General features: G+C 41.9%; 2 protein-coding genes across 2 annotated transcripts; one reads left to right on the forward strand and one right to left on the reverse strand.

Annotated features, from left to right (window-relative positions):
* The first annotated feature begins 245 nt into the window (after positions 1-245).
* On the forward strand, positions 246-4,596 carry psmd9 (proteasome 26S subunit, non-ATPase 9). Its single transcript, XM_056606977.1, has 6 exons — positions 246-526; positions 649-748; positions 3,227-3,417; positions 3,657-3,758; positions 4,007-4,095; positions 4,217-4,596. Exons 1-6 carry the CDS (start codon positions 401-403, stop codon positions 4,251-4,253), a joined length of 645 nt encoding a protein of 214 aa, XP_056462952.1. The 5' UTR covers positions 246-400; the 3' UTR covers positions 4,254-4,596.
* On the reverse strand, positions 1,343-9,775 carry gtf2h3 (general transcription factor IIH, polypeptide 3). Its single transcript, XM_056606976.1, has 13 exons — positions 9,502-9,775; positions 9,282-9,361; positions 9,085-9,191; positions 8,758-8,912; positions 8,541-8,603; positions 8,323-8,352; positions 8,201-8,229; positions 6,084-6,158; positions 5,939-5,992; positions 5,753-5,821; positions 5,528-5,663; positions 5,394-5,430; positions 1,343-4,626 (listed from the first exon to the last, which is right to left on the reverse strand). The coding sequence occupies exons 1-13, from the start codon at positions 9,509-9,511 to the stop codon at positions 4,557-4,559; spliced, it is 915 nt and encodes a 304-aa protein (XP_056462951.1). The 5' UTR covers positions 9,512-9,775; the 3' UTR covers positions 1,343-4,556.
* Between the last annotated feature and the right edge of the window lie 1,924 nt (positions 9,776-11,699).

Below are 11,699 nucleotides of genomic sequence, written 5' to 3' on the forward strand. Positions count from 1 at the left end.
AAGAGGGAGGGGCTCGTTCTGCATACCTAATAGCCGGAGTGAATAACTAATAGCCGGAGTGAATAACTAATAGCCGCGGCTATTAGTCATTCAAAAACCGTACGGATTCCGTACGGAATTCCTGCCAAACTTTTTTGCACTTTTACCGCGCCATTCTAGGGCCAGTTACGTGGCCTTCTTGGCTTTCCATACGCCTCTGCCTAGTATTGACAGACCAAACCTATGGTGGGCAGCAATGCGCCTGATGGCATTCTATCACCCCTAAATTTGACAGTAGAAGAAGAAGCATCGCGACGCAGGGTAACCTCGTCACCCTGTTGTGTTCATACCGTCGGGTCTCACTTCATGTGTAGCGTTAACATTTACAACACAATTACTGAATGTTAAATTAAGTTAAGCCATGAAGACTACCGAGGGAAACAACGGAGCAACAATGACAATAACTGCCAATGATGTTAAAAACCTCATAAAAAAGAAAGATGACATCGAGGAACAAATAAAGGCTTATTACGACGTGTTGGATGATGTAAGAATATACGGTTAGCAAGTTAGTTTAAGGACTATTGACCCAGCGTGTCTGACTAGGTTAGCCTCATTAATGGTGACTGATTATCGTTTTTGATTTATGTGTTTTTCTCTCCATTCTAGCAGGGTGTCGGAGAAGAAGGTTCTCTGGTCGACGCCGAGGGCTTCCCTCGCTCAGATGTGAATCTATACCAGATCCGAACAGCGAGGCATAACATCTCATGTAAGCAATGCTTGGATTTGATCCACACCACACACATTCAATTTGGTGTAAATATAGTAGCCTATAAACTGCATCTGCATTGTTTGCTTCTCACAAATCTTTCATCACAAGTGTATACATTTTCACTTTTGAAGACATACAGGTGAAACTCGAAATATTATAATTTTTCGAGTTCATTCATTTCAGCAGGCGCGTGCCGTCCAAATTGGCAGGTGGGGCAGCGAACTACGTGCAAAAGCATGCTCCCAAAAAATAGTTCCTCAGTAAATCATTGCTACAAGTCTATTTTAATAATGTGATTATCAAATTAACAATCTATAGTTTCTGTAGACTTTCCGACTATTTTTGTTTTTATGACCTAAAATGTTGGATGATGGTGGTGATTCTAGTTGTGTTTAAAGGGGACCTATTATGCTTTTCGACTTTTATGACCTATAAACGTTGTTATAATGATTGATAGTCATGTTTAACCATACACAAAAAACGTTGTAGATTTTCAGGAAACTCTTCCTCTCATCTGGGCGCTTTCAGCCCTCTCTGTCAACGCTCCGTTTCGTCTTTCTCCGCCCCCTCGCCCCCCTCCTGCCAACCCAACTCTGTTGTGATTGGTTACCTTCCTTGGAGCGCGCGCGGGCAGTTTTGACCAGGCATATGGGGGCGTGGCAGGAGTACGTCTACGTAGATGTTTCCCGGAAAGTGAATCGCAATCGTTGTCCCGAGTGTTTAGCGCTCTGCACAGCCACCCCAGACTGTCAGCAGGGACTACGTCATAATGCATGTACGTCATTATTTGACACTTTAGTATGGTTAAACATGACTATCAATCATTATAACAACGTTTATAGGTCATAAAAGTTGAAAAAGCATAATAGGTCCCCTTTAACGTGTCATTCAATGTAGGGCCGGGGCAGCTCAGCAACCGCGTTCCTCCGTATGTTTATCGCATAATCCTGCAGGCTGCAATACGAATTGCAATCCACGCTAAAAGACGCCTATATGATCGTAAAGTAGTCTGCCCCATGGTCATATTCTAGAACTGTTCGAATTATTCTGCCGGTATCTTTCGTCGTTTCTATATTAGATGCAGATAGGGCGAGTGGTGTTGCACCTGTTATTAACAGTGTAGTTTCCTTAAAAAAACAAACATTTGAGAATTAAAATTGGAAGAGAAGTTGGCCATCAAACAACTTGGCCCGGACAGACCGGACCTAAACATTATCCAATAAACGAAGGACAGGGGCTTTAGTTTAAAAAGTGACTTTTTAAACTACCGGTAAGTTAATTTATTTTCACACACACACAAACACACACCTCTGCATTGGATATTCGATCACAGGTACAGGTACTGGCAGTGTAGGCCTGGCACTGTTCCTGATCTTATCTGCTGCTTTGGGGGTTTCTGGAAGAGGGTTTCGGAGAAGCTGTGCAACACTTTCTGTAGTTATTGTTGTTGTCACAGAGTGTGCATTTAGCACATCCTTTTTTCTCAATTTTTTTGAAAAAGTCAGACCGTGTAAAGTTATGCTTTCACTGAATTCACCTCAGTCGTGGCTTCTAATTTTAGCCATGACCACTTCCAACTGCACTTGCACCCTGCGTCCTGCTGCACAATAAGTTCACCCTTCTCTGATATTTCCCACCACTATCCTCGGGCCGGGCCTTTTATCAAGCGTTTTTTGTTTTATTTTTATCATTGCTTTATTGGCCTAATCTGAGGAGAAATCTATGCCATAAACAGAAATATTATAGGCCTTTATTACACGGGTCTTCTTCAGTAATCAAGCTTAAAAGATTAAACTAATATATTATACACATTAGATGTACAGGGAGATATTTCAAGCCTTTATTTGTTACAATTGATTAGTGTGGCTTACAGCTTATGCATACCCCAAATTCAAAATATCAGAAAATTTGAATGGTACATGAAATCAATAAAAATATGATTTTAAATACAGAAATGTTGGCCCCTCTGAACTATTTAAAGGCTCAGGAACAGGTGTTTTTGATTAATTAGCTGATTAGAGTGTGACACTTTGAGCCTAAATTATTGAACAATATCTCCATATTCTAATTTTCTGAGATTTAGAATATGGGGTTTTCATAATCTGTAAGCCATTATCATCAACATTATAACAAATAAAGGCTTGAAGTATCTCACTTTGCATGAAATGACTATATTATATATTAGTTTCACCTTTTTAAGTTGAATCAACTAAATAAATGAACTTTGGCACAATATTATTTTTTGAGTTTCACCTCTATTTATGAATTGAGGTGTATGCTATTTATCCAGAATGTGGTTTTCTAATTTGAAGCTTGTTTGTGTTTTCTATATATATGTTAATTATATAGGTTGTCTTCCTAAAAAACATGACTTCCAGATAAGTATTTATCACAGAAAATATTAGGCTACATAAGTCATGGGTTATAAATATTCTATTGAAAGGTAATCACCCGAGGATCATTAAAATCCTTCAGGTCTGCAAAATGACCACAAGGCCATCATGGTGGACATCGAAGACGCCCTCCACAAGCTGCACGCCCGGGAGAAATCCAAGCATGAGCAAGATGAATGTCAGCAGGCAGAGGCCATGGAGCAGGGTGGCCCTCGGCCCTCCCCATTCGCCCGTGTGGACGGGGTCACTCAGGGCTCCCCAGCCTGCAGAGCGGTGAGGAGGTTTATTCTCTGTCTTTGTGGGCTCGCACCAATTCTAGCTCGGAACTTGCTTGCCCTGTTCCAGACCGGGGTTAGCACTGAGTTTTCAAGGGCAACTCCGAAAATCGTGCCGTGAGAGTGGATATGATATGATGTATGAACTGAAAAAAAATGTAATAGTACATCTAAACATGGCTCTGAGGGAAACCTGTTGTTGGGGAAGGCGTTACATCTGCACGTCTGTCCCTATAGGGCATCAGAGTTGGTGATGAAGTCATTGAGTTTGGGTCGGTGAACACAGGGAACTTCCAGAACCTTGCCAACATTGCGTCGGTGGTCCAACACAGCGAGGGAGTAAGTTAATTGCACGCCTTGTCTTACAAGATCACATGTCCCTAAAACACTCAAACACCAGAAGAAACGGACATTCATTCTTTACATTCTACACACTTTTAGGAATCATTTGTACTGCAAGTCATTTTTCGACTAAGAGGGCAGGCCAAACTTTTCAAGCGACCACAAATTATATTATCAACATTGGGACATCCCTGTCAACTCACATATGTATTTAACCATTTAGTTATACCCGAACATTTTTCCAGAAACCACTCCGCGTCTCAGTAATCCGCGATGACAAACCAACTCAGATGAGCCTGACTCCCCAGAAGTGGTCTGGCAGAGGCCTACTGGGGTAAGTGGACAAATCCAAGAGAAATCTTTAGTTGAATAGGATTTCTCAACATTAGATATTGTGATAGGACTTTTTTTATTATCTGTCAAAAAACACCTAATAAACCTTTGTTTTCCCCCAGGTGCAATATTGTTCCCATCCCTAGTGGGGACTCTTGAAGAGTAGAGATTTCTACTGCATTTTCGTTTTTTGTAAATTGAGGAATCATGTGTATTGTAATTACTTAATCAATAAATGTAAGAGGTTTATCCAAGTTCAGATGAACGGCTGTAATAAAAAACAACAAAATGAAGGCTACATTTATTTGAAATTAATGACAAAGGAAATTAGGGGAAAATAAATCGTAAAAACAACCTGATTTATATAACCAGCCTTTCTGCCTTTTAGTGAACTGTTCAGATGAACCCATCAAATCAAGAATACAAAATAAGAACAAAGCAATGTAAACTTGTCAATAAACATCATATTGATTGCTTGAGTTTTTTCTTCTTTGACTTCATCATCTGGGGCAACTGTATTTTGAAAGCAGTCCTACAAAGCAAATTATTTTGTAAATTACAATATGAAAACCACCTAACCCTTCAATAGTACAGTAAAATAGTAAAACAAAATTACCAATGGTCAAAATAACTAGGGCCCGACCGATTCATCGGCCTGCCGATTTAATCGGCCGATTATAGCCTTTTTGAAAATAATCAACATCTGCCAAAAAAACGCTGATTACAACTGTTTTTTTTTTTTTTTTTAATGTTATTGCGCTTAGTATCCTGCAGATTGCGCTCCTACTCGCCTTGCTAACTAACAACTTTAGCTGGAGTAAAAAAGAATTTTACCGTACAACATGAAAGCACGCTCGCTCAGGCAGCTGCGCGCTCACCTCACCAATGTACACAAGACGCGTTGTTTGAGCATGTTGTGCCTGTTTTTCTTTAGGTCCCAGGCCATGTTAATTTGTTATACTGTAGACTAACGGTGAGACCATACTGCTCAGCACGCACGCGTTAGTCACTGCTCACGAGCGCAGCACATTGGGAGTTAGTTATTTATTTTACATTACTAATTTTTGACTGTAAATGTATTCTAAAACACTCAAAGGTTCTGCATTCAATTCACATATTCGTCAAAAGTGTTTAAAGTATATTTAAGGTATCAAAAACTAAGTTTTATAGGCTTTTTTTTTGTTTTGTTTTTAATCAGCCGATTAAATCGTAATCGTAATTTTTATTTGAAATTAATCGGCATCGGCACCCAAAAATCAATATCGGTCGGGCCCTAAAAATAACATTACCAGTACTTACTCGCAAGTTGTGCAGATGGGGCTGAAGTTACAGAAAACTGGGAGGAGACAAAAGCAGTGTATAACGCCACACACACAGCTGTATAACGCTACACACAGTTGTACAGGGAATTCAAGCGTTCCCCTCGTACTTACTTGACAGGCACACAGAGCAGACGTAGCCGATCTCGATGAGGTTGCGGTGGCAGAAGCAGGCGGCTCTGTAGTCCACGTGGACCGGTGGCGGCAGCACCAGCTGGGGCCGCTGCTCCAAGTCAGGCAGGAACACCCACTGTCCAAACAATAGAACCGTCCCCATTCAACAACCATGTATTGTACCTGGTTCCCTCTGGCTTGTAAGACACAATGTAAGATACTCACCAAGAGGTACTGTGCCAGGGCGATCTTCTGGGGTATCTTAAGATATAATCCACCGGTTATGTCACAAGCCTAATGAAACAAACGGGTTAGGGGGTTATGGGTTATAACAAAATAACATGCAAACCCTGACCACAAAACCCAGGAAATCCAATTTAGCATAGTCCTAATAGAGGTATGAAGACATACCTGCTGAAGAAGACCGGAGTCTGAGTCAAGCACACAGGCATCTATGAGGATATTCTGAAAAACAAAAAAAAACATACATACAGTATGGTATAATGGCTCAATGTTGGTAAAAGCAGTGGAACAATGGGCCATTTCAGTGATTTACCTGTTTCTGGGCAGCAAAAATAACGTTCATGAAGTTCATGTACTGGCGGGCACAGTCCTCAGCCGTTTTAATAACCTTTAGAGTCAGAAAAAGAAAAAAAACAGAACACCAAGGGTTTTACACCAACAAGGAATTTGTCTAGATGAATAATGTGCATACATTAAGACAATAAAAAATGAACTAACAGTGACTATCATACATACAATATAACACAATATATTAACAAGAAGGGAAATAAGTGATAAGTTAAAAATAGGATAAAATAGCATAAAGACTAAAGTAACAGATACTTAAAAATGTATAAAAAATTACAAATTGGTGATGGATATGAGTGCGAGAGTCAGTGTCAGTCAGTGGGGGTGGCGGTCCCGGGACCTGTTAAGGATCCCAACAGAAGAGGGGAGGAAACTGTTCAAGTGGCGGGAGGTTTTGGTCCTGATGGACCGCAGCCTCCTGCCAGAGGGGAGAGTTTCAAATAGTCTGTGACCAGGATGGGAGGGGTCGGCCATAATCCTGCCTCCCCGCCTCAGAGCCCTGGAGCTATGCAGGTCCTGGAGGGATTGAAGGTTGCAGCCTTCTCAGCAGAGCATATGATAAACTGCAGTCTGCTCTTGTCCTTAGCCGTAGCAGCAGTGTACCAGACAGTGATGGATGAGGTGAGGATAGACTCAATGATGGCAGTGTAGAAGTGCACCATCATAGTCTTTGGCAGGTTGAACTTCTTCAGCTGGCGCAGGAAGAACATCCTCTGCTGGCCTTTTTTGGTGAGGGACCTGATGTTCAGCTCCCATTTTAGGTCCTGGGTGATGATGGTGCCCAGGAAGCAGCAGGACTCCACAGAGTCGACTGGGGAGCCACACAGGATGATGGGGGCGGATGGGGCTGGGTTCCTTCTGTAATCCACAATAATCTCCACTGTTTTTAAAGAGTTAAGTTCCAGGTTGTTCTGGCTGCACCAGGTCACCAGATGGTCAATCTCCCACCTGTAGGCAGACTAAACCACGCCAGAGATGAGCCCGATGAGCGTGGTGTCGTCCGCGAACTTCAGGAGCTTGACGGACTGGTGACTGGAGGAGCAGCTGTTTGTGTACAGGGAGAAGAGCAGAGGGGAAAGAACACAGCCTTGTGGGGATCTGGTGCTGATGGTCTGGGATTCAGATAAATGTTTCCCCAGCTTCAAACGCTGCTTCCCTTTCAGATAGGGAGTTTGTGATCCACCTGAAGGTGGAATCGGGCGAGAGCCTGTCCTGAAGCAGAGCTGGGAGGATAGTATTAAAGGCAGAGCTGAAGTCCACAAACAGGATTCTGGCATATGTTCCTGGGGAGTCCAGACGGGAGGGTGTAGTGCAGAGCCATGTTTGCATCGTCTACACACCTGTTGGCTCTGTAGGCAAACTGCAGTGGGTCCAGGAGTGGGTTGGTGAAGGATTTGAGGTGGGACAGTACAAGGCGCTCAAACAACTCCATGACCACAGAGGTCAGTGCAACGGGTCTGTAGTCATTCAGTCCTGTCGTCCTTGGCTTCTTGGGGACAGGGATGATGGTGGAGACTTTGAAGCAGGCTGGCACATGACAGGTCTCCAGTGAGGTGTTGAAGATCTCCGTGAACATTGGAGACAGCTGGTTGGCAAAGTGCTTCAGGGGGGATGGAGAGACAGAATCTGGTCCGGCTGCTTTGCGGGGGTTCGGCCTCTTGAAGAGCTTGTTGACGTCCCTCTCATGCAGGCAGAGTCGTCACTGTGGTAGAGGAGGGGAGAGTCCCATAGGTGTGAGGTGTAGAGGCCCAGGTTTCTGCTGAGCTGGGGGTGGTGGGGTTGGTGAGATGGGAGAGGGAGTCCTTGGGGATGGTGTCAGGACTGTCCCTTGGTCTTTCAAAGCGACAGTAGAACTCTGTAGTTGGTAATCTGTCTGAGCCCCTTCCAGACAGAACCAGAGTTGTTAGCGGAGAACTGGTGTTGGAGTACTGTTGTTTGGCCACTCTTACCGCCTTGCTGAAGCTGTTCTTTGACTTCTTAAACCTGTCTCTATCCCCACTCCACTCCTCAAGACAATACAGAGAAGGAAAAACATCATTGCTACAACTAAATAGTTCCCAATTCAGTGTGATTAAAACTTACCAATATTCTTGATTTCATCTCTTGGCCAGCTGAAAAAAAAGTAACGATTTGCCTTTAACATATTTTTGGTATCTTTTTCAAATGACACGCTTTTGTCATGAATCTTGAACCTTCGAGTCTACCTTCCAATTCCTTTGTCATCCTGTGGATGTCTGAATGTAAACGTTAAGAATGAATATTACAATGGAAAGCACACCCTCAGAAGGAGGATCACCGATAGTTAAAAAATAACTTTAGACAACTTAATATAATTGTTATTTAACTTATTAAACAGATATAGCAGGTATAGCTGTCTAAGGAAGATTATATTTCACAAGTCAAGGAAACTGCAAAAGGATACAGCACAGGGCTTTGGCCAGGGAGCCCGCCAATAAGGTGTCAGTGGAATTGCCCTTCATTTCAGCTGCAATGAAAACATTTATTTAAACACAGCCACAACCCATCCCAAGGCACTGCAGTGTGCAGTGCCAATATATTCTAATGTTAGGAATGCATGGAGTATAGCGCTGATAGAATGCAGTTTGAGTGCAATAACATTTAATTGGAGCTGGACTGACTTGTTGACATTACTCTCTTCATTTCCTCCGCCACTACATTATTGGCAACAGATAGAAGTTCATATTTCCCGTCGCCGCAGTTAGGTGCCTCATCCATAGTTCCATCCCAAGCACCATCCCCTCCTGTCCAGTTCTTGCAGGGATACAAAAAGTGACTGAAAATGAAGAGGAGAGGTAAGTGGGGAATACATTAATGCATCTATATATATCTGAGTACCAGGCGCAGTAAGTTGAGTGTACATTAATGCATCCACAATGTGCGAGGAGAGGTCATTGTAATAGGCCCATTAATTAATACATCCAGTAAGTGATGAAAACAAAGCTAACCTGTCTTGAAAATGACTTGAAATAACGGCCAATCTGTTGGTCGTTGTCATGGCCATATGGGAGTTTCCCATGACCATGACCGCATCCAAACACTTTGATAGGGTGAACTGTATGGAGAACATTCAGACTTCAGTACTCTCAGACATACTTCCACATCAGATTCCTCTTCACATGATTCTATTGAGCATTTAAAGTACCTCTGGCTCCCGTTGGGCCTGCTGGCCCCACCAGATGGGGTTCACGTCCATCACAATGACCAAAAGATTTAATTCATCTTCTAAAAGGAAAAAAGAGTATACGTTATGCAAACTATACATAACCTCGTACATCTAGTGGGCCAATCGTGATTTCAATTCAGTTACATTTAAATTAAAACAAAAAATTGTTCTAGGAATCACACAATTAAAAGTGACATACCCGATGCCATTGTGGCTAAAAAAAAAAAGTTACAGAATACCACTATCGTTCTCCTAATATTTATTTTACATCTCTCCTATCCCACAATCACGGTTATTATATTTTGAGTGGGCTGAGAAAACTTTGTATAAGATCGTAAAAACTGTTAATTACAAAATGTAGTTGCAGATTAATAAAATGAGAAACAAATAGTTGCTCGTCTATCTACGTCGCAGTATGATGACGTTTTCTTCTTCTTTTTGGTTTGGTTGCATCCATCGTTCTTTTCTTGGTGCATACCGCCACCAACTGTACCGGAGTATGTAACGCTAGCTTTTATGTACTTTCTATGATCTTAAATAGATAGATAAATAAATAAGTGGGTAAATAATGGGGGGGGGGGGGGGTTAGGCTCTTCCTAATCTATCAGCCAGCCTCATTCTCTCCTCGGTGTATCTCTCCCACTCCATCAATACATGTTCCACAGTTTCTGTTTTTCCACATTCACACTGATCCGTTCCACTTTTCCCTACTAGAAAAAAAGTTTTAGTTAGTCCTGCATGTCCTATTCTCATTCTTGTGATCACTGTTTCCTCCCTTCTTTTTTTATTTTTAACACCATGCACACACAATTATTTCTTCTCTATCCCATCTTTCCTGCCACTTTTTAATCACTTCTTTTTTTAGAATTGCTTTAACTTCGGTTTTTCCATACGGCATATCTATTATATTGTTCATTTTCGTTGCTATTTTGGCAATTTTGTCTGCTCCCTCATTTCCTTTGATTCCTACATGGGCAGGAACCCATCAGAATTGTACAGAAATTCCTGTTCTGTGTAGTCGGGAACGTGAATTTCTAAAAGGAGGTCCTGTCTGCTAGAGTTCCAGCTTTGAATACTTTGGAGGGCTGCTAATGAGTCTACACACAGCACTGCCCTATCTGGTCTCACTTCCTCTACCCACCCAGTAATGATTGTCATAATCTTTGCAAAGTAAACTGACATTTGATATGGTAACCTTTTCCCAATATTAATCTGCATTGATGGGATTTATACACCTGTCCTACTTTTGAGGTTTCGTCTTTGGAGTGATCTGTATAGATATCTAAGTACCTTACACACTTTCTCATCCTCTTCCCACTCTTTCCTCTTTTCTATTAAGTTTAAGTCTATCTCTATGTCAGGAAATAAACAAATTGTAACCTTACTTATTGGTGTAGAAGTCCCTTTTAAATGACTTACCCTATATTCTACTGATTTTACTTTGGTTATCCATCCAAATCTATCACTTTGATACGTTGCATATTCCCAACATTCCTGTGTTACATTTTTGGCAGGGTTTTCATATCCACATCCTTTTAGTCGGCTCCAGTATTCAAGTAATATTTTATCTCTTCTAATTGGCACTTCTCCTGTATGACGTCGCAACTGGAAAGAAACTATCAATGGTTAACGTAGGCCTAGCCTATATATATAGGGCCTATATGAGGGCTTTTTTGTGTCTATTTTTTTTAATTAATTTATGTGGTGTATTTATTTATTGAAAACCTAGCCTTGACTACAGTATCCTCTATGTATAGAATAGGTAGACGCCCCAATAGTAAAATGAACCACAAGTTCTTGTTGTATGCACCCTCATATGGGGAGTAACAGTATGGATTGTTTATTATGTTTAGAACCCTTTCATTTCATTATGCCTGAACAGCTATGGAATGTGAACATATATCTGTTTCGGCCTACATAGCCACATAGAAAATATTGATGTTTTCAAATTGCTTTTTTTTTTTATAACATTCAGGGCTTGACTTTGGACCTGCTTTGAACCACAACGTCCTGTATTTCTCTGTCTCGTAGGCATCCACTCCATGATCTCGCTGGAGTCGCTCAGTGTTACGGTGACGTTTCCGTTGACCTCTCGGACCTTGTGAACTCTTTGTTTGACCCCCTCCGAACGCCAGTGGGTCCTCAGAGGTCGGCGGGTGGGGTCGTCTACGGCCTGGAACAGTGCCTCGCCCTCCCCCAGGGTGATCTTGTACTGGTGCCACGGACACAAGATGCAGCTCCGCCTGTTAAACTCCTGGCCGATGATGAGGAGGAAATATTAGTAGGATTATTTATGACAATAAAACAATCTTTCTAGACGATGAAGCCTGCCTTCTAGACCAGTGGTGCTCAAACTTCTTTAGGCAAGGATTAAAATAAGCTAAAAGTTAAAAGTAA

This window comes from Gadus chalcogrammus, chromosome 13 (genome assembly GCF_026213295.1).
Source record: "Gadus chalcogrammus isolate NIFS_2021 chromosome 13, NIFS_Gcha_1.0, whole genome shotgun sequence".
Taxonomy (NCBI): Eukaryota; Metazoa; Chordata; class Actinopteri; order Gadiformes; family Gadidae; genus Gadus; species Gadus chalcogrammus.